Genomic DNA, 25,757 nt, shown 5'->3' on the forward strand with positions numbered 1-25,757 from the left:
GGAGAGAGGGAAGATGGGGGTGTGGGTGTGGTTGTGTGTGGGGGGGGAGGGACCGCACCACCCAGCACTGGCTTCCTCCTGGCCCACAGAAGTCCCTGCTTGGGGGGTGGGGAGGATGTGCCCAGGGTGGCCGTGCTTGTGCACTGCCCACGCTGAGACGTGGGGAGGAAGGAAGGGAGCAGGCCGGCCCAATCTGGAGAGGAGCAGGGAGCTTTTTATGCCGGTGATCATGGCCACATCTCTCAACCCACCGACCAAGTTTTGTGATTCTTCCGACAACTTAGAACTTGCTGGTACTGAATGCTAGGGTTTCCAGAACAAAGCAACAGGCGGTTAGAACGGTCGTGGCTCTGTGTCAACTGCTCCCCGAGTGTGAGGTACTCTGCATTGCTCACAAAGCCGGCCACAGACCCTATGATCCAGACACGCCTGTTTTGCTGGCTGCTTCTGGGACACCGTGAGCACATTTGCACCGCGCGCCTTGTTCCCGAAGGTCCCGCCCTCTCCTTGGATACGTGTACTTTCTCTTTTTTGGTGAAATCTTTGTCCGCATTCCTGGGTCTCCCTAGGCATACCCTTTGGTTTACAAACGACAGGATACAGTCAGTCAAGATCATGGGATAACAGGGCACAACCGCCCAACGAGACGTTCTCCTTGGCCACTGCTCTTGCCAGGGATTCTTGCCAGTGAATTCTACCTAATCACAGAACGCTGCTGCCCAACCCTGGGGTTGCCTTTGTGCTCAGAGTTGTGGACAGACAGAAATGGACTACCACCCTAGAGTAATACCCTTCTAATAGATCTGTGTGGATCTTAATCTACCACATTCTTTGGCCCAGTCTTTTTTGGGAAGGTGCGATGTAAATCGTTAAGGCATGAGCCTTAATTCAGAGTCCAGGAATCCTTTGTGGCCACAGGATTAGCGCCTGGCTTTCATTCGGTGTATGCGCTTTGCAGAGTACTTTAACGTGTACTGAGGACGACTAATCCCGTGAGGCAGATGACGACGTCAGTCCCTTTTTACAGATACGAAACTGAGGCTGGCAGAGAGGTTAGTAATTGGCCCGTGGGCACAGGTTAGTAGGACCCGGGATCTAACTGACACCAAGCACCTGCCTCCAGGACGCCTGCATTCTTATCCCCTGAGCTGTCGACGGCACATTTGAACGTCAGGTGATACTTAGCCCTTCCCGAACTGCTGGGGTGGAGTGGGTGGGTGTCCTACAGGGATAGAAGTCGCAAAGGCAGGACGTCCTTTTTGACCAACACACAGATGTAGACGGAGAGCATTTGGAGGTGCGTCAGGAGAGGATGCGAGCCCCGTGCTTGGTCAGTGAGTCGAATGGTTAAGAGCCAGAGGATCAGGCTCTACGCCTGGAGCTGTCTTGCCCGGCACATGGGCCGCCCTGTAGTTTAGATGTCCCCGTCCCCTACTGTCTGGGCCTTTTGTGCTCCTTGGCAAGGACCCTCGAACACTCATCACATGGGTTATAAGATCCGGGTGTTGCAAAATCCCAGCTGGGGAGGAGGAGCTGAGTGGTCGCCCTGTGACCTTTCTGACCAAAGCAGCTCCCCCCCCGCCCCACTCACTCCCTCATGTCTCAGCAGGTTCACTGACTGGGAGACCCTGACATTGAGTGGGCCAGGCTTTTCCATCCCTCACCCAGTTCTCTGACGTCATTAAGAATTAACGTCAAAGTAATACCTATGCGTTTAAAGAACACCCCCCAGAGGTGAGCCTGTGAACCTTATTTGGTGTGCAAATCCATCCAGAGTTTCTTTGGTTGTGTGCATCTCAGAATATGTAGGAATGTAATTCTTAAAAAAGCGGATTCATGTTATAAATGTTTTTGTCCTCTTTCACTCAGTTTATACCTTTTCATGTTAGTATTTGGGGAACTGCTCCCTTTGTGTGTGCATGTGTGTGGTTTTTGTTTGTTTTTTTTTAAGCAGTCGTAATGATCTTCTGATACATGGTTTATTTAACCAGAGTCCTAGAGATATTTAAGTGGTTTCTGATTTTCTAGATTACAGTCAACACTGCCATGACCGTTTGGTACATGGACCTTACAGAAGTAGGGTTGCTGGGGAAGTATGTGCATAAAATGACAGATGGGGCCCCAATGTTCACCCCGCTTATTACCCACCAGCAGTCGGTGATCACTTGGTTTCCCCTGCTCTCACCAACCCTGGGGTTTTTACGAAATGCTCGAATTTTATACCATCTGAAAGACCTCCTTTGCATATCTTAAATTAGGAATGGGGTTGAGTATCTTCTCATGTGTCATTGACCAGACGGATCTCTTTCTCTGTGAACCCTCTCTGTATTTTGTCCATTTGTTTTTCCATACAGTTAGCGTGAGGCCACCTTCAACGGACATTAAGATTCTAGAGATGGGTGGTTATGAACGGGTGTGGCCAGGGGTTTTGCATTTTGGCAGACGTTCCAAGAAAGCAGAGTGTCTTGGCAAAGTTGTGCGGTCCGGAGAAAGATTCTGTCGATTGTGGGTGAAACGTTGATTTTCCTGATGTAATAACTAGGCAAGAAGTTCCGAGACCTCCTGCTGACCACGCGTTAGCAACGGCTGCTTTTCTGGAACCACGTGAGACGGGCTGACTGATGCTTATGGGCATCTGTTGCGTGCCATCAATTGTACAGAGTAGCTCCAGTGGGGGGCGCACCTGCCCGTGGTGGGGGGCATCGGAGGAGGAGAAAACTTCCCGGGCCTTTGCTCTGTTTCCTGCAGGGTATTAGCACCCTCAATCCAGACACGCTCCGCACACCTGCCCCTCCCGCTGCGCCCTCCTTCCCCTGGGATCGCCTGGGAGCCGGCTCTCCCCTCCCTCTGGTCCTGCAGCTGAGCCGTGAGGAGCGCGGGCTCCGTGTGATCCGCCTTAATTCAGAAAGGGTCCTGGTGGGAGGACGCTCGGGCCGGCTGGCTTTTCCGCCTCATCACTCTTGTCAGCAGGTACTCGTGGTCCGACCTGCAAGCTTTTTAGGAGCATCTCCAGCTTTTCTGGCGAGCTTTCTTTCTGTGGCGGGGAGTGTTTCCTGATGGATGCTGGCATGCCGGTAAAGGCCCCGATTCGCCTTTCAGCAGTATGGACACACACAGGGCTTGACGCTTGTTCAAGAAGCTTCTCACAGTGCCATGCTTAGTCCAGAACTGGCAAGGAGGGAAGAGGTTGGCCGTGGAGAGTGCTGCCAGCGTGGTGGGGCAGGGGTGAAACGTACGGATCTCGACCTTGGGGCCGGTATTCTTTTCTCTGCCTCTTTTTTTTTTTTTTTTTTTAATATTTATTTATTTTTGAGACAGAGAGAGACAGAGCATGAGCGGGGGAGGGGCAGAGAGAGAGGGAGACACAGAATCGGAAGCGGGCTCCAGGCTCCGAGCCGTCAGCCCGGAGCCCGACGCGGGGCTCGAACCCACGGAGCGCGAGATTGTGACCTGAGCTGAAGTCGGACGCTCAACCGACTGAGCCACCCAGGCGCCCCCTTTTTCTCTGCCTCTTGACCTTGGGGCTGGTATTCTTTTCTCTGCGTCACACTACCACCCAGTCACACCTTCCTTTTTGTCGTTTATGTGTAACTTATCACTCCTGCTGATTGACAAATATCAATTCACCAGGCTCTGAAAAAAGACTTCTGTGTGGTTAATATAAATCACAAGAGGCAGACATGCTATTTATAAGCCAGTGTCATTTTCTTGCAAGCCTTATTAGTTATGAGACCGTTTTTAGGATTTCTTAGAAATTGTCTTTTTTTTTCCCCCCCCTTTTTTAATGCTTTGGGTGAAAATGCGCCCTCAGCTCCTAACCTCCCAGGTGAATGTGATCTTGGGCAGCCCCAGCTGCAGCACAATGTTTGTGTTTTCACAACGAGCTGGTCAGGTTTGGATCCTGGACACGGAGACAGAATGTGCTCAGAGAACAGCCCGGGTGGTGAATGGAGGCCCCCCGACTCCTCTGAGACCCGGCTGGGGTGCTGACAGCACCTTCCTCGCCTGTCAGGTGCAGGGGGCGCAGGGGGGTAGTCACGTAGCTGTCCTCACATGGCCTCAGGACAATGAAGAATGCGACATCCCCAGGCTTCAAGGACCTGTGGGGGAGAGAGCCCCAGGGAAGCACATTTGACTGTATCTTTGAGGAACCGCAGTCCTAACTAAAAGCCACATGACTTAAATACTACACAAGGGTGCTCACTCTCCATGGCAAATTCTGCAGTTTTCAGAAAAGTCCTAAATGGGCATCCATATTCAGTTGTTAATTACTGAGCCAATTAAGATCTAAGACTTCCAGCTTCTCGGGGTTCCCCGGGTGGCTCAGTCGGTTAAGCGTCCGACTCTTGGTTTCGGCTCAGGTCATGATCTCGCGGTTTGTGGGTTCGAACCCCGTGGTGCTGACAGTGTGGAGCCTGCTTGGGATTCTCTCTCTCTCTGCCCCTTTCCTGCTCACACACATGCTCACATTCGGAGAGCAAATAAACTTTAAAAAAAAAAAAAAAAAAAAAAGGACTTCCAGCTTCTCAAGGACAGGGCTTAATCTTACCTGGTGTCAAACCCAGAGCCAGGTACACGGCGAACATCTGCGTCCTCTTTGCCTCGTGACAGGAGGAATGATCCGTGGGGGGGGGGGGGGGGCGGTATTGGTTGGTCACTCACCTGTCCTCAGGGACACCTTTCTGACATTTAAGGTGGATCAGGATAAAAGGAGGAGGGGGCGATTTTATCCGTGGGTATTCAGACTTGACCAGTAAAATCTTGCCCTGTTTCTCCTTGAACTCAAACGGAAGGAACCCCTTTCTGGGCTCCCGCTTCACCTGTGTGCCCCCCACCCCCGCCACCGCCCCGGGACATGGCAGAGGGTGAGGCTGGCCTGCTGCTCCTGGACCGACTGGGAAGCACAGGTGTATCTGTGGAGCAAGTGGACCAGTCTCCCAACCGGGCACCAGCTTAGGAGAAGGCAGTGACCTACTAGGACGGACCCCCGTGGGGAGCTCTGGCCTCACCATTGGAGAAGCGGACATATTTGCGTCTACTGCGCCTTATAGCTTCCTGCATATGTCCCTTGAAGTCTGCGTGTGTGTCTCTGTACAGAGATACGACTGTCCAGTGTTTTGGGAGGGTTGTAGGGTGGTCCCAAAGTCGGATACAGACTTCTCCTGGATTCGAATGCTCCTTCCGCCCCTTACCTGCATCGGGACCCAGAGCAACTTACATACATGAACTCACAGTTCAGTTTCCTTCTCTGCAAGATGGGAAAACTCTGTTTCGCACCATTGTGAGGAAGGGATACGTAGTTTAAACTCTGTTATTATCGCCGTCTGGACAGCGTACCAGCCTTCATGGTAGGTGACAATGGACTGTGGTTTGTACCACGCTGGTTCACTGCCGTACTGTCTTTGCCTAGTGTCGCCAGTACATTCTGGGTATTTAGGAGCCTCTCAGGTGGTTCTCCTTTGGCCAAAGTAGCTGGCAGGCTGGGGGCTGATTAAATTGTCAGTGTCCGTTGGCCCTTGAGAGCAGCAGTTCTGTGTCCGGGTAGAACCTGCTGCTGCTCAGAGGAACAGGAGCCCGAGGCTTCACCCCAGGCTGATGCTGGGTCGGTTCCCAGTCACGAAGCTCCCGGATGTACCGTGAAGCCAGATTCCACAGGTGTTCCTTGGGCACCTGCCACGACGATGCGTGTTTGGCCTGTGTGCGCGGGCAGTAGGTCAGGGGCAGGCTGGTGCCAGGAATCATTCTGTGGGGGAAAATGCTAGAGAAGTCTTCCGACAGAAAGAAAGGTGTTTTGACCTTCTGGTCCTTGAGGGCCGTGGGGGAAGGCTTAGAATTTACCTCCCAGGAGACCCTGAGATGAGGTAGCTGAAGAGGGTGTGAATGGCGAAAATGCCCCATTGAGAGCCGACCGCAGAGTCCGACTGGTCTAGTGACTTACTCAGGGGGGTAGTGACAATGAGTCACGTTTGCCACCTGTCCTCTAATGGCAGAGGGCTTTCCTAAGTTGTCTTGTTTCATGCTCATGATGGTGAGGTTCCGTCAGAGATGTGGTGTTAATACCTTCTACTCCCAAGCACAGAGCTCACAAATTTTGCAGGGGGACAAAAGTCCGACCATCTGACCCTGTATTTTGTGCAGCTCCTATTTCTCAGACTTTGTCCCTTTTTTTTAATTTGAGAGAGAGAGAGAGAGAATGTGAGCAAGACAGGGGCAGTGGGGGAGAGAGAGAATCCCAAGCAGGCCCCATGCTCCACGTGGAGCCCTCTGCGGGGCTCGATCCCAGGAACCGTGAGATCCCGACCTGAGCCGAAATCCGGAGTCGAACGCTCAACCGATTGAGCCACCCAAGTGCCCCTGCTTTTCAGACTCCTCTCCTTCCTGTGTCATGGCCTGTTTGTGGACAAGAAATGTCTTAAGAGCCTGTTATCTGAACGCATTTGCGGTGAATTTTGTTTGCGGCGTTGTCTTCATGAACTTTATGTACCTGGGAGCCCACAATTCTCATTCTTTATTTCTTCTTGTTTGTAAATGTTAGCACTTTCCCCCTCATTCCCAGGGTTGTCAGGCTGCTGCAGAGGCGACCTGCCCGGGTGGAACGTTTTTGTGATGGGACAAAACAAACAAACAAAAACAACCCAAACCCCTACCCCCCCCCCCCCCCCACCCTTGGTTTCTTGCGTGGAGTGAAGACTTGATTTCATGGTGTTGCCGCGAGCAGGTCACAGAATCATCAGGTTAGAGCCCCATCAAATTCTTGAATTGTCTTCACAACGTTTTTGCCAGCTGGTGGTTTAGACTCTTTGGTGAGACCACCACTGATGGTGAGCTCAGTCCCTCTAATGAGCCAGTTTCCTTAGAAGCCTGGTCTCACAGACTGTGCCCCCCGGCTCTGGAAAGTCCTGTCCGTAATTCTGACTTTAATTGCAATCTGTGATCGTCTATACAGTACTGGGTACCCTGTCCACCGGGGCTGAATATTACGTGACATTTAGATCTGTTTTCCTAAAGCCACGCGGCCGATTTTCTTTAACTGGGCCTCACCCATTTATACTGGTTTCATGCACCGAGATTGGGAAGCAGCACTATGTGGAGGAGAGCAGGGGAGTCTCGGGGTTCAACTTGGGCTCCCGCCCTCACTCTGCTGCTGGCCGTGCTACTCTGAGCGTCTCACCCACCTGGTGCCCTGGGTTCTGCATCAGAAATGGGGTAACTGGTGTTACCCATTGTTGTTGTTTGTGGTTTTTTTTGTCTTTTCGCTTTAATTTTTTTTAATGTTTATTTATTTTTGAGATAGAGACACCAAATGTGAGCGGGGGAGGGGCAGAGAGATATGGAGACACAGAATCTGAAGCAGGCTCCAGGCTCTGAGCTGTCAGCATAGAGCCCGACGCGGGGCTCGAACCCATGAGCCGTGAGATCATGACCTGAGCCGAAGTCGGACACTCAACCGACTGAGCCACCCAGGCGCCCCTATGCTTTTGGATTTTGTGTTTTATCTGTTTGGCTCTAATATGAGTACCACAGTAGTTTCTAATTTAGGGAAAACTGTCTGGAAAGACGTTATTCCCATAAGATGTCATAGCCTCAGAATATCTTCTGGAAAGCTAGAAGATGCCCTGTTTAAAAAAAAAAAAAAAAAATATATATATATATGTACATATACACATATATACACACACACACATATATATAAAATATATATATAAAATATATATAAATATAAAATATACAAATAACATTTAATATGTATTTATCTGTATTTATACATTTATGCGTATGACATCTTATATGTTTCTTAACCTCCGAAAACCCACGGTAGAGTCTGGAGAACCCTCGTTTGGCCAGACGATGTTTATGTGGGGTTTGGCTTACGTCTCCTCAAAATACCACTGAAACAGGCTGTGGGATCCTGTTTCAAGTGATACACGAAGCCCTGTCGGGTGAAGCAGCCATTTGCCGAGTTTTGAGATGAAAACCACTAGACCTCACAGGGATTCGGTCTGGGGTGAGTAAGGAGCGGGTGTCTCCGGCGTGCCCCTCTGTCCCACTGGATGCGTAAGCATTTTGTTTTGTGTTTTTACAGGTGGTACTTGGGTTATGCTTGAGGTAGTTAAGATGCTTTGTTCTTCAAAACGTTCCCCTCGCTGCCCGACCCGGAGTGGTAGTGACCATGGGGAAGGAGGACGGTAATGAGATTGACGAGCCGGTGAAGGGACGGAGTCCATCTCAGGCTGGCTGGTCTGGCTTCCTATCTTGAGGGAAATCAATTTACCTTCTTCCTTGAGCCCTTTCACTTTGAACAGATCCGAGGAAGTGAGATTGGCGTCCAGCTCGTCTGTTCTTGGGTTCGCCCAGTATTTGCCCAGCGCTTATTTAGAGGAAATCCTGGAAGAGGAGAGATAAAGAGCCATGGACCCCCTCCCCCCCCCCCCCCCCCCCCCGCCCCCGGACTTGCCTGCACCCCTCACTCAGCCAAGCAGAAGCTGGGGGTGAACCGGGCGCCCCCCTCCTCCCCTGAAAGGCTGTCCCGCGCCTCCTGGGTCCAGGCAAACATTATTCATCTTCCTGAAATGACTTCTGGTTGGTACAGTGTTCTCGCTCACCCCCTTTTAAAATTGTGGTGACGTACACGTCGCAGAAAACGGGACTGTCTCAGCCATTTGCAGGTGTGCAGTTCAGAACCTTCGTGTGAGGACTTTCACCCCGTTGGCGCGTCCATCCCTCCCTCCAGCTCCAGCTTTTGTTTCTTTCTGACTCCCCTTCCCTCCTCCCTGAAGCCGAGGGTAAGAATCACTCTTCTGCTTCCTGTTTCTAGGGATTTCCGTGCTCTAGGGACTTTATGTGGGCGGAATCGTACATAAGGCATTTGACCTTATGCGATTGGCTTATTTCACTTAGCGTGATGTCCTCAAGGTGTATCCACGATGTAGCGTATGTCAGAATTGCCTTCCTTTCTAAGGCTAATACCCCATTGGGTGTATACACCACATCTTGTTTATCTGTTCATCATCCATCAAGGGACACTTGGGTGGTTTCCACCTCGTGGAACCATTGAGATAACGCGTCTGGGAACGTGGGCGTGCAAGAATCTCTCTGAGACCCTGCTTTTGGTTTTTGGGGATCTGTACGTAGAAGTGGAATGGCGGGGTCATACGGTAGTTCTGTTTTTAATGTTCTGAGGAGCTGTGTTCTGTACTGTTCCATACACCGCGCCGCACCGTTTCGCATTCTGACCGACAACACACATAGATTCCAGTTTCTTCCCAGCCTTGCCAACCCGTGTTTTTCCCGTGTTTCAGATAGTACTCGTCCAAGCAGTCCCCTTCCTAAAAGATTCTCCGTGGTTGGTTAAGACAGTCCCTGTAGACACCGAGGAGCATATTGCCAGGTGGGGCCACGAACCTGTCATTTGCCGAGAATTATGGAACAGGCTCTCTGCTTCCAAATGGAGATATTTTCCGATCTGCAAATACGTTATTCAATAGAAGGGGTAGCTGAAGATAGCAAAGTAACTTCCGGTTGTTTGTGGGGGGAAAATTACACGACGCACGAAGGGAAGATCGCAGGACCAGGAATCAGGCTGTCGGGGTCCCGCTCCGTCTCTTGGAGACGGGGAGCGCTGCCTGTCGCCTTCCGTGTCTGGGCTTCTTTCTGTCAAACGAGGTGTCGGAATAACAACCCAGGGTCCTGCCACCTTCGAAATCTTCAGATTCTGCACAACAGCCTTGAGTTTGCTCTCTGACACGGGGGAGGGAAGGTTTGTTCTTGAGGTCGGGAGAGCAGAGCACCATTTAGTCTGAATTATTGAAGATGCCCCTTTCAGGCTTTATCTTCAGGCCATCGGACCTCGCAGGTCACCCAGGCAGATGTCCTCGTCTCACAGATGAGGAGCTGGGATGCCGACATGTGGGAGTACCATGCAGTTATGAGCATTTCTCTTTGTTGGGAATACGGCACGCTGGCCGGTGGGTCCCCGGCCGCGTGAGCAGGGGCAGGGGCTGGCGCGGGTTGGGGGCCTCGATGCAGGGAGGCGGTCGCCTGTCCCTCAGGGACCAGCAGGGCCCACGGCTGAGGGTGATGAAGCCAGAAGGGGCCAGGGAGAAGGGAGGGGGACTGACAGAACCAAATCAGAGGTCGCCTCCAAACCCAGGCCTGTGACCTTGGGCGTTTGCCTCGTTGCACCTTTGCTTGTCCTTAAGTTTCCTTGTCTGGAAGGCCTCGTGTCTACGGCGCTGTTGTGAGAATCACTCGAGCACCTGGTCATGTGAGAGAAATCGTACAAAAATGTTCATGCTGCTTACACTTGGCTATAGAGTTAGAGGTTTACCCCTCTCGGTGAGTCCTGTATGTTAAAATCTACATTGAACATCGAGGTGGTGCGTTTTTGTTTTTTTTTTTTTTTTTTTTTTTTCGGTAAAATGATTCCCTAGAAGAAATATCAGGGTTCTTGGCCCTGGCTGGCTCCTGCGACTCTTGATCTCGGAGTCATGAGTTCGAGCCCCACCTTGGGCATAAGCCTTCCTTAAAAAAAAAACCTTTAAGAGAACAAAACAGATGAACCTAAGGGAAGGGAAACAAAAATAATATAAAAACAGGGAGGGGGGCAAAACAGAAGAGACTCTTAAATATGGAGGACAAACTGAGGGTTGCTGGAGGGGTTGTGGGAGGGGGGATGGGCTAAATGGGTCAGGGGCACTAAGGAATCCACTCCTGCAATCATTGTTGTACTATATGCTAACTAATTTGGATGTAAATTATAAAAAAAAAAAAAAAAATTAAAAAAAGTGAAAAAAATAAAAAATAAAGTCTTTAAAAAACAAATAAAAAAACCCTAAAACAAAACCAAGATGTATCAAGGTTCCAAGGAATCCTTTTTTTCCCGCATTGTTCATCTCCAGGAACGGTCCCCTCTCCCCTGTTACATGAAATCAGTTAGCTTGCACGGCTACACAGATTTAGAAATCATGCCGTTTTCTATTTTCGCGTCCACGTGACTTGCGTTAGCCATGGGTGCCGGGTCGCGTCACGCAGACCCCGTCTAAGGGAGGCTGGGCCGAGCGCGTCTCTGCATGTGTGCACGGAAGGGTCTGCTCGTCTCTTTCTGGGGGAGACGGGTGGTGGCGATCCAGAGGGTGCCACTTAAAATTGTACAGTGAGCCAGTCGGGGCTTTCTTGCGCTCTTTTCTCTGGAGGTTTTGTTCATTGCTGTTAGGGTTCTGGCCTGTTCTAAGTTGGCCCTAAATCAACAGTTCGTGTTTGCCCCCTGCCTGCAGGGCGTTTGGCCAGCCAGCATTGAGCCTCGGTTTCCTCATTTGTAAAGCGGGGGGTTGGGGTGCTGCTCTCACTTCCACACGTCACAGGAGTTGAGGTGAGGCTTATGAAAGGTAGTTTTTGGTTTTTTAACTTGAAAAGAGAAGGCTTGGTCCTTAGCCTCTGGGACAATCTGGCTTCGCCAAGTGACAGGAAAACCACAGGGCTAAGTCAGGGACACATCAGGGCGAGAAAGTTCATAGAACCGAACTGCGCAACCAGGTCAGGGACAGGCGTGCGTACTCAAGGTCGTGGTCGCAGGGATCATTGTCAGGGACCCGAAGATGGGTGGGCTCAGCGTGGTCCCTCACACCCCCATGGAGGGTGGGTGGTCACCTTGACGAATCGGGGCGTGATGGGTGGGAGGGAGGGTGAGGTCTTGGGGTCCAGCGATTGGAAGTCACAACGTGCAAACCCTCCATGCTCAGGTGGTGAAGCCACGTGGTCTCAGGAGGCCCGGTCAAGTGCACGGAGAGGAGAGGGGAGCGCAGGTTTGACCGGGCCTTCGCTTGAGGTCAGCAAAGCCGGGGAAGAAGGGACCCGCAGGCTGGCAAGAAGGGAGCCCCAAGGGAGCTGCATCCTGAGGACAGGTACCCCGGGTGGGGGTGGAGGGGGGCGCAGTCACCTCTGAGAGCACGAGGCCCGGGGAGGCAGAGCCAGGAGGGGTGGATGGCAGACAATGGCTGCAGGGTTGGCTCCCGAGGACTGTGGGCCAGTCTGTGAGTCACATCGGGGCACGCGACGGGGCCAGACCGTGGAACCGGAGGGTGGGCTTTGCCGAGGTGGGCAGGTGGGCCGCTGAGGACCAGCACTGAGGCGGCCGTGGAGCCCGAATATGGCACCAGCTCACGGCCGGGCCCCTGGACCCGAGCACGTCCGGCTGCCTCTTCGTGGCCTCCTTTCGGGCCGGAGTCTTGTCTGCACCGTCATCAGCGGCCGCCACTTAGTCTTCCAGCCTCTGGCTTTTTCTGGCCAGTCTGCACGTCATTATCATGACACTCACTTGACATCATGGATCGAATCATCGTTTTGTCGTTCCCAAATCTGCGGTGGCTTTGCGTTGCCACCTAGAAATGTCCGGACCTCCCAGCGGGGCTTAAACTCTCCATCTTTTCCCTGCATGTCCTCTGTCACGGGCACAGCAGCCCCTGCAGGGCTCTGGTCCACCTTTTCCCACCTCCCTGCCCTGGCGTGGCCCCTCCGCCTCCCTGGGTCATGGCCCTTAGCGTCTGCCTAGAACAGACACAGCAGTGACATATTCTAGTTCCTTGTGTTTTACTTCTGTCGCCCTCATGAGCCTGTGGATCCCTTCAGGGGACAGGGACTTGGTCTCTTTTATCTCTGCGTCCCCGCCACCAGGCCCCTTGTAGAGGAGACGCCCGGGTGTTTGCTGACCGGACTTCAGTTGATTAGCTGGGCAGACAAACCAAAGTGGTTCGGATGAATGTCTCCTGGAGTCATGGGCCAGAGTCAGATAGGCAGGCCAAGACCGGGATGGAAGTTGTTCTAAATAAAAGTCATTGTTTTTCCTTCTCAAGTGAAAACAGCCACTTTTTTCAACTCATATTATTGAATATCTGTTCTCTTTGGCATGGTGGGGGGGGGGGGGGGGATAGATACGAAGAGGTAGCAAATACAGTCTCTTCTCGAGAGTCTTAAGATTTCGTGTGTAAAACCTACATGTGACGACAGAGTGAGGCTGGCGGGGGCCGTAAGCAAGAACCGTAGGCCCAGAGGGGAAGAGCCCAGTGCTACCAGTTGGGGTTCCTGGGGCCGCTGCCCTGGAGGTTTGTGGGCTTGCTGACCGGGTCGGGGGTAGATGGATAGCGGGCTCATTCCGGTGGACCAAGATGATGTGAACAAGCTGTGAAAGTGACACGTGTAAACACACGTGTTTGACGTGACCATGAGCCCGTTTGGACTGACTCTAGAGAGATGGCCTTCTCTGAATTAATTGTTTGTGCGTCTGTGTGTGTGTTTGTGTCTCTGTTTTCCAGACTCAAACCATGAATTACGTTGGGCAGTTGGCGGGCCAGGTGTTTGTCACCGTGAAGGAACTCTACAAGGGCTTGAATCCTGCCACCCTGTCTGGATGTATTGATATCATCGTCGTCCGCCAACCCAACGGGAGCCTTCAGTGTTCCCCTTTCCACGTGCGCTTTGGGAAGATGGGGGTCCTGCGCTCCCGAGAGAAAGTGGTAAGAGCGTAGGACCCGGTGACCTGGGGTACAGTTTCTTTCTTCAGAGAAAAATCATCGTATTTCTGTCTGTACACAGAGCTTTGGACCTCTGGGATCGTGGCTTCACACTGGAAGGGGCTGGTCACTGAATTGACAAGTATATTATCTCCAACTGTGGTGTTAAATTGCTCCAAAACGTAGTGGCAAAAATCAGCTACTTATTAAGCTCGTGGGTTCTGTGAGTCAGGAATTCAGACCGAGCGTGGCCAGGCTGGGGTTTCTCTGCCCTTTGCCATCTGGAGCCTCAGTTGGAGGACCCACTCCAAAGATGCGGTCACTCACATGGCTGGTGGCCCCTCGGCTGGGCTCTCAGCTGAGAGCGTTGGCCAGAATGCCCACATGTGGCCTCTCCATGTGGCCTGGGTGGCCGCACGACACGGCGGCTGGATATAGGGTGAGCATCTCCAGAGGAAAGGAGCCAGGTGGACCCTGCCTTCTTCTGACCCAGCCTCGGGAGTTCCACAGAGCCACTTCTGTTGTGCTCTGCTTACTGGGCACAATCGCAAGCCTTCCTGGGCTCAGGGTGGGTGGGTGGGGGGGCAAGTAGACTCCACTTCCGATGGCGGAGAGCACGTCTGGGTGGATTGATTGAGGTTTGGAATTGTGAGATCCTTCGGGGATGTATGTGATTCAAATATGTGTATGTAGAGACATGGCATCCCCCATGAGGTTTCCTGTGGTGGTGGGGTGTGTTTTTTCCTTCAGGTTGACATAGAAATCAACGGGGAATCCGTGGATTTGCACATGAAGTTGGGAGACAATGGAGAAGCGTTTTTTGTTCAAGAGACTGAGAGTGATCAGGTAAGGAAGGCTGGGCGGTCAGTGTTACTTCCTAGTTTTGAATTTCGAGCAGTGCTTATCTAGAGGACGCAGCGGAAGTTTGTGTGGCGAAGTAATGCTCGTGCTGGGTGGTGTAGACCATCACGGCAGAGAAGGGCGGCTGTTTCCCTGTACCAGGGGTTTTTGTGCCAGACGGGTGGGTGTGTGCTATGTCCACACAAGGCTCACCGGTCCTGCTTCCGCGTGCCCACCGTGTCCAAGGAGACGGGAACCAAAGCACATCCAAGCTGTTGTCCAAAGCATACAGCTTTGACACTGGTGTGTCAAATCCCAGAGGGCTGACTGTTCTAATTTCTGTTTAGTGAGTGACCGAATCCCTTGCATTTTTTATTAAAGACTTTAACAGCTCTGTTAAGATACAGTTTGGGTACCAGATGATCTATCCATTTCTAGGATACGAGTCCGTGGCTTTTCAGTATTGTCTCTTGTAAGGTACGTGCAACTGTCACCAGTCAATTTCAGGACATTTTCATCACCCCACAAAGAAACCCTGTACCCGTTAGCCACTACCTGCCTATTCTCAAGCCCCCATCCCTGCCTGAGCTCTAAGCAACCACCCTGCCTTCTGCTGGTATAGGTTTTCCTGTTCTGGACTTCACACGAATTCAGTCTTACAACATGTTGTCCTTTGTGCCTGTCTTCGTCCACTTTGCATGTGTTCCGAGTTCATCCATTCTGTAGCCCGTATTGGCAAGATAACAGCCCGTTGATCCACGTCCCCCATTTTGTGTATCCCTTCGTGCGCTCAGGGACACGTGGGATGTTTCTACCTTTTGGCTGTGATGAGTAATGTTGCACCTTCGTGTGGACATACGTTATCATTTCTCTCGGGTGTGTACCCAGGAGTAAAATTGCTGCGTCACGTAGCAACTCCGTGGTTAGTGTTTGAGGAACTCCCAGACCGTTGTCCAAAGCTCTGCGCTGTTTTACATTCCCACCAGAAGTGCAGGAGAGTCTTGATTTGTCCACATCCTCAGCAACACTTGCCGGCTGACCGATTCCAGCCGCCCTGGGGGGTGTGGAGGGGTGCCTCGATGTGGTTTGCATCTCCCTGATGACTAATGATGTTGAGCATCTTTTCACGTGCTTATTGGCCGTCTGTATATTTCCTTTAATGTCGATTTTCTAAGTTTATTTATTTATTTGGAGAGAGACGGAGACAGCGCAAGTGGGGGAGGGGCAGAGAGAGAGGAAGAGAGAGAATCTCAAGCAGGCTCCGCACTGTCCACGCAGAGCCCGATGCAGGGCTCGTACCCACAGACCGTGAGATCATGACCTGAGCCGAGACCAAGAGTCGGACGCTTAACCGACCGAGCCACCCGGGTGCCCCTGTATATCTTCGTTAGAGAAATGTCTACTCAGATCTTTTTTAAATTGGGTTTTGGTCTTTTTATTATTGAGTTGTTGAGAGTTCCTTATATGTGCCTATTCGCTTTCTTGATGGTGTCCTTTGGAGCACAAAAGTTAAATGTTGATGAAATCCAGTTTATCCCTTTCTGTTTCCTTTTGTTACTCCTGCTTTCGGCGTCCTAGCTAAGCATCCTTTGCCAAATCCAAGGTCATGACAATTTACCGCTACGTTTTCTTCTAAGACAAACCACTTTTCAACTCTTTCCTTCATCGAGAAAGCCACCTTGAGGGATCCTGTCGTGATTCCTCAGTACAATCCACTTAGACGAGTTCCTTTACAGGAAGATAGCCACTTTATGGGAAAGGAGCAGATCTCAACAGCTCCAGGCTTTAACGCGAATGCCCGTAATTTCAGTTTCAGAGTAAAACCGTCCCAGGCTCTGTCCCCACCCAAAGGTGTGACATGAAAGGAGGACCAGCATCCTCATCCCATACCCTTCATCCCTTAATAACCCCAGGCGGCGGGGGAGGGGGGGGTTGGGAGGAGGGGCAGGAGGGGGGAGTCTTTACCTTCCTATTCAAAGGGAAGGCTCTGAGAAGCATTAATTCGGAATTACCGATTCTTTCCATCTCAGATGGATACTTGCATTTTAAATTTCTGTTGTCCCTTAGCTCTGGACAGATTTTACACTGTGAGAGTTGAAGACGCGTTTGGGGCGAGGGTGTCATGGAAGGTGCAGACCGGGGGGCCTGCTGTGCTGGCCTTGAGGGTGCCTGTGGGTGGGACGGGGCTTCGGAGGCCAGAGTGCGTTCTGCCCCTTATGCCTGCCTCTGGCGACCCCTAGAAGGCCGCCGGAAGCCCGGGAAGCCTGCGTCCCTCATCTCCGGATTGCCCCAGGATGCGGTCTCCCCCTTCAACCTGCGGCGATCTGCCTCTCCCCTATCCAGCCTGTGGACCCTTGTTTGCTCTTAACCCCATCTCAAGGCCATCCACATTTCCACTTTGGCCCACTGCGCGGCTGGCTGAGATGACCTATCCCCTCCCAGCCCGAGGCTTCGGCCCTGAGATGTTCATTGTATATGTGCAGCACATCGGATGTTCTCTAAACCTCTTTGAGAGAGAGAGAGAGAGAGAGAGAGAGAGAGAGAGAGAGAGAGAGAGAATCTGAAGCGGGCTCCAGGCTGTCAGCTCAGAGCTGGAGGCGGGGCTTGAACTCACCAGCTGGGAGATCATGACCTGAGCTGAAGTCTGATGCTTAACCGACGGACCCACCCAGGCGCCCCTGTGTATGTTCTTTACTTCTTGTTACCGAGTGTCGCATAATAAATAAGTCAGTATTGAATCATCAGCTATGTGCCAGGATGTGCTCTCTTTGTCGGCAGGTTTGGGGATGGCGGCTGTCAGGTGTTTTTTTTTTTTTTTTTTTTTTTTTTTAATTACTGTCATCTTAATTCAGTGCGTATGAAAAAATACATACACATTCTTTCTCCCTTTTGCACACAAGCATGCACGCACACACTTACCCACACTGAAATACAAAATTGAGTCCAGATCTCAGGGTAATATAAATGCCTCAAAGCCCCTTTTCTCCTCTTTGCTTTAGATATTTCAAACACAGCTGGCTTTTGGTGGCCTGAAGTCACTAAGTACCTTGCTTTGTTACAATTAGGAAAACGCAGGATTCAGTACAAATGGCATTTAATGCCTCGTTGACTTTGTGGTCGGCTATCAGGTCTGGCCGCCGCACCCCCCAGACGTGGCGTCCAGCCGGCCTGCCCCGCGAGGCCCTCGCCAGGGGCGCTCAGGCTCCTACAGGGACCCTGGCCGGCCTTTGGCAGCATCCTGCTCCTTATGCCCAAATTCATGAGACTCTGAAAATGATTTTGTCCCGTAGGAAGTGATCCCCATGTACCTGGCCACCTCCCCTATCCTGTCGGACGGAGCCGCCCACATGGAGTGCCAGCTGAAAAGGAGCTCGGTAGATTGGCTCCGAACCCTGGACCCCAGCACGTCAGCCCAGGCCTCACCTCCCAGTGAGGCCCCTTCGAGCAGCTCTTTAGTGAAGAAGAGAAGAAAAAGGAGGAGAAAGTCCCAGCTGGACACCCTGAAAAGAGACGACAACATGAACACATCTGAGGATGAAGACATGTTTCCCATAGAGATGAGCTCCGACGAGGAGGCCGACCCGCCAGATGGCAGTAGGTAAGTGCTCTCAAGAGGCAGGACCTGTGTCCTAGTCGGGCGCGTTGACTTTTTAAGATGATTCTTACAAACTCTTTTTTTTCCCCCAGAATTCCTTATTCTTGTGGTAATGTATTTTAGATGGAGTTTAAAACACATTTTTTTTTCAATGTTTTTTAATTCGTTTTTGAGAGAGAGAGAGCGTGAGCAGGGCAGGGGCAGAGAGCGAGGAGGAGACACAGAATCCGAGGCAGGCTCCAGGCCCTGAGCTGTCAGCATAGAGCCCGACTCGGGGCTTGAACTCGTGAACCGTGAGATCGTGACCTGAGCCGAAGTCGGCCGTTTAACCGGCTGAGCCACCCAGGAGCCCCATTTTAGATGGAGTTTTAGAATTCTGTGGACCCAGCCTTAAAGTAGCATAGAGATTTGAGGCAGCTGGTAATATCAGACCTCCTCCCTCGTCTGGTAACTTCGACCTCTAGGACAGAGCCAAGGAACAGAGAACTGAGCAAACTCATACTTCCTGCACCAAACCATAGTTTCAGAACCTGACCTGTGTACTCTTTATTTTTTTTAGTTTTTAAATTTATTTAGCGAGAGAGAGAGAGAGAGAGAGAGGCTGAGAGAAAGGGAGAGAGAATCCCAAGCAGGCTCTGTGCTGTCTACGCAGGGCTCGATCCGTGAGATCATGACCTGAGCCGAAATCAAGAGTCGGACACTTAACCAGCTGAGCCACCCAGATACCCCAGAACCTGCCTCCTCTTATCTGGACGCCGGTTGTGTTCCCGGCAGTCGGACTGGCTTCTAGCTAGGGCGTGATCTGTGATAGACTTCAGGTTACAAGTACGTGTAGAACATGGCCAGTTTTCCCTCCAGACAAACTTCCCCGTTTTCAATTTTGATTAGGCCCAAGGTTTAATGGTCATCTTGTTTGCCTTTGCTTTTGACAGTGCAGTGACATTGTGCTTCTGTGTGTTACTATTTTGGTGACGACCGCCAGTTTTCAAAGAGAAAAACTCCTTTGTAAGGGAGCTTGATGGTTCAGACTTTTATGTCATTCGGTATCATTTTTGATGACTGTTTTTGTGTCTTGTTAGCATCAAGAAGGGATAAGGGACATCAGGCGTATCCCTCTGCTTCATTATTCAAAATAGGACATTATTTTTTTTCTTGGCTAAAAATACAGGCAAATTGGCAATGTCCCTTTCCCTAACTATAGCCTCTAATCTGCTGCAGGCCCAGAAACTGATGGCTGGGCTTATTATAGTTGCCATGCCTGTGTGGCTTTTCATTCCAGAACTTGGTTGGTGATAGATACCTCAGGGAACAGCAGACATACGGACAGATGGCCTCCGCGTGAGTGAAATAGTGCATCCTATTTTTTTAATGAAGGCATTCTACCTGAAACAAGACAGATCTGCAATCATTTTGCAGTTACAAGATTCCTTTGGTCTCTATCACGTATTTGTTCTGCTGGATGAAGCATTATCCGTGTGTGGTCATTCAGTTATTCGGCAGCCCCACCCGTGCACAGCGAGACCTTGACAGCCTCCTGGGTCTCGTTTTGGTGTCACAGTGTATACAGCAGGCTGTGTAACCATCACACACGTCCGTCAGTCCAGGTGCTTGAATACAGTCACTTTACATTTGCAATTCGGCCAACGCACGAAACACATTTATGTGTGTCTCTGTCTCACTTTTTCCCTCTCTACTGCCCACAGTATACCCGGGTGGTAGAAGGAGGTCATGTTACTCCATAAACAATTTAGAGATAATCGGTATGAAATGGAAACTTGCCTTTAGTGTGAATCTATCGCTTATAGTTCCTTGACTTTCGTCTTTTCTTTTTTTCCTCCAGAACTCTCCCTAATGATCTATCTGCACTCCAAGAAGAGGTTTCTAAGGAAAACCCTTCCCCCATCATGACTTACCCTCAGTCAGCATCGTACCCTAATTCTGATAGAGAGTGGTCACCCAGCGCAAGGTAGGTTGCTGGGGGAAAGCGTGTGCATTCGCGCACCCTCGTCCAGAGGATTTGAAGTCAGTTATAGGAGGTGTGTTTAATAAAAGAGTGAAGTAGACGTAAACAGTGAAAAAATGCAGTTTAGAGTAGGAGGTACGGATCAGGATCGAAAAAGGACATGGGCAGACCATAAACTTCTATCTGATATCCCAGTCAAACTGCCATCCTGGCTCTGGGCTCCCCATAGGTGACATTGAAGGAAAGACCACTTAAGTTACTCAGTGCTGAGTGTCAGTGGGAGAGAACAGGTGACTGAGCCTTTCCTGACACTTAGCTCTCAGATAAGGTTCAGGAACACAGCTGTCGCTCCAGGAGCCCCCGAGGTGGTTCTGGGCTGTTAGAATGATGCCCTGTCCTCATGCTTAATGCCTTCTGCTGAATTCAAGGGTATTTATTTCCCTGAGAAGAAGTCTGAAGTCACCCTAGAATCCGGTATAAACTTGAAGGACCAGACCTGCTCCCTGTGCAGGTTGCCCTCCCGAAGACTCCAGAGACTTCTGTCAGTGCCAACTCGGAGAGCACGTGAGCCCCTGTGAGCACTTTTCAGAAGAACTGGGGAGGGGACAGATGGAAACCGTGTGTCCTCAGCAGGGATGGTCTCACCCCCACTGAGACCAAAAAATTGGCTCCTGGGCAGCAAAGACTTCTTAGATGTTATAATGGCTCGTGGCCTCTGAAGGGCCACAGCACATAAGCAGTTGCACAGTCTGGCCATGGGGCTGAAATTTCACGGTGGAGGGAGGGCTACTGGGGGAAAAAGTCTCAAATGTGCGAACTGATGACTTCCTTGGATCGTTCTTGTTCCTAATGTGTTGGAGGTACTTCTCGTTTCTAGTGAAAGTGTAGGATCCCCTGTCACAAAGGCTTCCTGCCTCCCTGCCTTCCAGAGTCTGCCAAACACACTCCTGGTTCAAGTTTGACTAGAGTGACCTTGCTGATGCCACAGCACGGTCAGCAGCATGCACTGGGGTCGAAGTCACAGAAAAATAGATGTGTCCCATACCTGGTTTCCAGCCAGGATCATGACAGTGAGTGTTAGTCACCAGGGTGGGGCTGGGGGGCCTGTGAGGCCTCCCTGTGGGGGTCTGTCTGCAGACCAGCCCCGTGCAATAGAAGCATAAGGCCAGCTCCGTATGTCATTTATAATAATCTAGGAGCCATCCTTAAAAGGTTAAAAGAAACTGATGAAGTTAATTTTTGTATATTTCCTTTGACCCAGCATATCCAAAACATCATCAAATAACTAGTTTTCAGAAAGTTATTGACGAGGTATTTCGCAATGTGTAAGATCATTGTGAATTTCACATGTGTGGACCATCTCAGTTGGGACGCGTCCTATTTCAAGCACTAGGTAGCCACGTGTGGCTTGTGGCTGTCGTGATGGACAGTGCAGATGTTAGACCTTTCTGGAACCTCCTCCATTGTCCCCCTAGATCTGTGGAGATGAACCCTAAGGGAAAAGCTTGGTACTTTAGAAAGAAAACTATGTGGAATACTTTAGAAACCACTAAGGGGTTGAAAAATCTGTTCAAACGCTCTACATTCATTTTAAGAATTTAAAAGAAGTGTTTTATTTTATTTTTTGTTTATTTTTGAGAGAGTGAGTGAGCGGGGGAGGGATTGAGAGGGAGGGAGACAGATGATCCAAAGCAGGCTCCAGGTTCTGTGTTCACAGCAGCGAGCATAATGCGGGGGCTTGAACTCACGAACCATGAAATCGTGACCTGAGCCGAAGTCGGTCGCTCAACCGACTGAGCCATCCAGGCGTCCCAAAACAAATGTTTTAAACTCAACCCTGGGTATGTTTCTCTGTCTCTCATGTTTTCCTGTCTGAATCCAGAACAGCGACCATGTCAGATCATGTGGGTCTGACTGCTGTCAAATGCAATTACAAATTAGGATAAATAGATACATTTCCATACTTGGAATTATGCATTTTCTTTTCTTTAAAGAGACAGCTGGCAGCAGAGATGATCAAGTCTTTGGTGTATGCAGCTTGATCAAGCACTAAATTCTGACCAGAGAAAAACAATCTTTTATGGGCAGAAGGATGAAAGAGAAAGTGAAATGAGTCTTTTGGCAGTTTCCTGTTCTTGTGGTGCAAAAAATTCATGTTGATTTCCTAGTGATTTCAACAGCTAGTCCCCTAGTCCTCTGCGGTAGTCGGATGCCTAAGCATGTTCATTTTCTTACAAATGTTATTGTGGAGAGTTAGTCAAAGAATTTATATGAAATGTAATTTAATTGACCTATGATTTTTCTTTCTTTTAATGTCTATCACGTGGTATCCAGCAGCCTGATAGATTGCCAAGGGACTGCCCCCCGCCTGGCAGTTGTGGCCGAGGGAGGCCTTTCTAGCTCTTGTCCTTCACAGCCTTCCCACTTCTATGCTTCGGAAAGGTAGAGGGGCTTTTTTCCCCACTTGGATGTCTTCCCTAATAAAAATTGTGCTCTAACTCTTACGTAAAAGTCTGTTTACCATTGACCAAATTACTTATGCAGAAAACCCGTAGAGGTCACGCAAGTGAAAATTTTGATCTAACGCTTACAAATCTATCCGACTAACCGAATTACTTATGAAGCAAATACACAGAGATGATTGTTTTCCTTCGATGTTTTTAAGCATTTGTAGATTATTAGATGTTTTCTTCGCTACTAAATTTGATTCTCTGCGCATTAGTAGTGATTAAGCAGAGAGTCCTTCCTAATTTTTGTGGAGTGCTGTGCAAAACAGAATAATGAAATAAAAGTTGGGATCATATGATCCTTCTTTTGTCTCGAGGGTTGTTCAGCAAATAAGTTTATAAGATCTTTAGTATAGGGGAAGTTATTATAACTCCTTTAAATAGCTTTTTAGACTTCCTGAATAATGGAGTCATGTTTCCACAACATTTCTAGAATGGAATTTCAGAGACTAGCACAGGGGGATCTTAAGGTTTCGGATTATGTAGGTTTGTATATTCCTCGGATGCCGTGGTCTGCGATTTCCACCTCCTTCCCTCCGTGTTGCCCATACTTGAAGCTACATGGTGGACCTACATGGCTTACTTTATAACCTTGAACGGAGAAGCTGTGATTAAGTTCTATGTGGGAAACTGTTTTTCTTCGTGATTAAAGAATCAGGTCTCAGGAGGTGCTTTATTTGGGGGTTACACGTGCGGAGGAGAGACCATTTTAAAAAGAGTACGCTAAGCGGTGAACGGTTAAAACTGACTTGCCTAACTGGGGCTGCCAGAATCCTGAAAACTATTAACGTGGCTAATAAATAAATGCATTACTTACGAAGATCAGTCACTGACCTTGTAAGCCTCCTGCTTTGAACAACCCTTGATCTTGAAAGCCCAGTATGTGGTGGTGGGAAACTTTGGAGCCACTGTTCTTCTCATCAGTCACCCTCGGCGTTGGGAGTCTTCTCGCCGGTTCACCTTCTGGGAGCCTGGATCCCAATGCTTTGGACAAAGGCCGGTGGTGCCCACATGCCGCCATTTGTGTGGCGTGTTGCGCGGGAGAGACGGGACTCCTAGCTTACGGCTTCCACGCCCGGTTTGGTTCTCTGTGAATGCGGATCTGCAGCCCTGGATACTTCTCGGGAAACCTATGGCTTGTGGTGTCCATCAGAGGATCAGAATATCAGGGATTCTGGAGTTGGTGCCGCGAGAGAACGGTGGTCAGCATCTGCCTTCTTCGTAGCGCAGGCGTTGGCAGACTGCAGCGGCCCTCCATCCGTCCTCGGGGTGTTGTGGGCACGCGGCCAGTTCGTTCCCGCGTCGTCCGGGGCCGGTTTGGCGCCACGGTGGCAGGATTGTGCAGTTGTGACAGAGACCGCGTAACCCACCAAAGCTTGAGCCGTTTGCTCTCCGGCCTTTCCCAGACAAAATTTGCTGGTCCCCTCCTCCTCTAGGGCAAGTTCAGTGGCAAGGGCTTCACTTCGTTGAGCGTAGCGGGTAAGACAGTTCCGTGTTCCACGGACTTTGTAACAAAATAGAGATCATATTTTGTGTGACAGAATCGAATAGCAGGAGCTTGTTACGCAGACGATGTGAGATTTGGGTGCAGTGGTGTTGAGGACAGGGAGCCGATCGCAGCGCGCTGTTTCTGTGATGACGATTGTGTAGGTACGCTGGCGGCCACGACATCCCCTCCGCAGATCTCACGTACGTTGAATACGTAATTGTGGACACACCGGTGCCCGAAGACCATTGGCCCTTCGGAGAAAAACGTAATTGTAGGACCAGAGGGAAGCAAGAGGGGTAGGAGGGTGATGAGCACGTTACCCCTCAGATGTAGGGAGCGCTCCGGCTTCCTCTTGTGGGACCACTTCCCAGAGGGCAGAAGAGGGTGTGTTGGTGTGTTGGGAGACGTGTCCCGTTGTATACACTCGTCCAGTACACGTGCCGCTGAAATAGAGCGTGAGGGCTGATGGTTTGCTGGGCAGTGGGCGCCATGGGCGACGAACCAGCCTATGAGCACCTCAGTGTGAAATGGAGGAGGGAGAGAGAGTGGTTAGTCTGGTCCAGATGGCTTGATGACAGAGCTGGGGACCGATTTGGCCATGAAGGGTCCCTGTTGGTTTGATACAAGTTGGGTTTCGTCCACGACCGCTCCTCGTCCTGACGGAAAGGTGTATTCGGTTGGAGTTGAACTCGAGCTCAGGTCCGCGAGGCCAAGCATGGCTGTGAGTGGTGGCTCACAAGACTAGAAGGTCTGGGGAAGAGGGTCATCCCCTGCTTCGTGCAGTATCATCGTTTAACGCTGGCGGAAATGATGTGGGAGAATAAAGGCAGGGAATGATTAAGTGAGTTATGTTTTTCTCCTCCGGATGTTGTTCAGGATGCTGTGAGAAGTTTATAGATTAAGGTGATTACTCTTGGCCGGTCACTCTTGGCTGGACAGAGGGAAGGCTTCGTTCCTGTCCAAAGAGTAGAGATACAGAAAATAGAGGGATGAGAACACAAGTTCTAGCCACTTAAAAGCTGGCCTGAGAATTCAGCCTCAGGCTGTGTTGTTACAGAACGAGCCTTAGCCAACGGGTGGGTCTTTGACGGATTCCTGGAAGATCCCGTATTTTGTAAAAATCTCCACGTAGAGGCTCCTGCCACGCTAAGCGAGTGTATTTTTGGCATCCGGCATTTGTGGCAAAGTTGGCACGCGAAACAGGTCCCTGTTTTCGAAGCCAGCGCGGATTCGTAAATGTGTTAAATGTAGAATTGGATGGGGGCGTGTCTGAGAGAGGCGGGACCCCTCCGCAGCCGAGAGCTACCAGACTTGGTTTGGACGTGGAGAACGAACGCAGGGGAGGTGAGCTCAGGGCGAGGTGGGGAAAGACGGGTGGTTGCGAGGTGAGAACAAACTCTTTTTTTTCCCCCTTTCTATTGTCATCTGCCTTTTCCTCAGTTCTCCTTTCTAAATGCCCCTTCTCCTCTTGGAATTCGCCAGCAGGGCGGGCAGGTGGCCCACGTTGGGAGGCGCCTGCCACCTGCCGCGCGTTCTGTGGCCCCCTGGTGGCCACAGGTGGGAATGTCATGAAGCTTGTGTGCATTCTCTGGGCTGTTGGAACCGTAGAATTGTGGACCGAAAACATCTAAGAAAAGTGTCTCTTCCCAGTCTAATCGTGGATTTGTGTTTCCTTAAGTCCTTCAGGCTCCCGACCTTCAACACCTAAAAGTGATTCGGAATTGGTCAGTAAGGCCGTGGATAGGACGGTGCAGAAGAATAACCTAGAAATGCTCTGGCTCTGGGGAGAATTGCCCCAGGCTGCAAAGGTAAGTTTCTCCCCCTGCCTCCGTTCTGCCATACACCCAAGGTGGTTTCT

At 50.6% G+C, this 25,757-nt stretch overlaps 1 protein-coding gene across 6 annotated transcripts in view; it reads left to right on the forward strand.

Annotated features, from left to right (window-relative positions):
- Positions 1 to 25,757, forward strand: part of LPIN1 (lipin 1) — a 128,730-nt gene that overhangs the window by 61,460 nt on the left and 41,513 nt on the right. For 3 of the 6 annotated variants that reach the window (XM_058682562.1, XM_058682564.1, XM_058682566.1), the window contains 7 exons: positions 13,308 to 13,508; positions 14,256 to 14,351; positions 16,412 to 16,474; positions 17,636 to 17,943; positions 19,781 to 19,906; positions 22,238 to 22,345; positions 25,578 to 25,707. In XM_058682562.1, coding sequence (XP_058538545.1) covers positions 13,308 to 13,508; positions 14,256 to 14,351; positions 16,412 to 16,474; positions 17,636 to 17,943; positions 19,781 to 19,906; positions 22,238 to 22,345; positions 25,578 to 25,707 — 1,032 coding nt within the window. The remainder of the gene's footprint in view (positions 1 to 13,307; positions 13,509 to 14,255; positions 14,352 to 16,411; positions 16,475 to 17,635; positions 17,944 to 19,780; positions 19,907 to 22,237; positions 22,346 to 25,577; positions 25,708 to 25,757) is intronic. The other 3 variants (XM_058682565.1, XM_058682563.1, XM_058682568.1) reach the window with 3 other exon arrangements.

This window comes from Neofelis nebulosa, chromosome 9 (genome assembly GCF_028018385.1).
Source record: "Neofelis nebulosa isolate mNeoNeb1 chromosome 9, mNeoNeb1.pri, whole genome shotgun sequence".
NCBI lineage: Eukaryota > Metazoa > Chordata > Mammalia > Carnivora > Felidae > Neofelis > Neofelis nebulosa.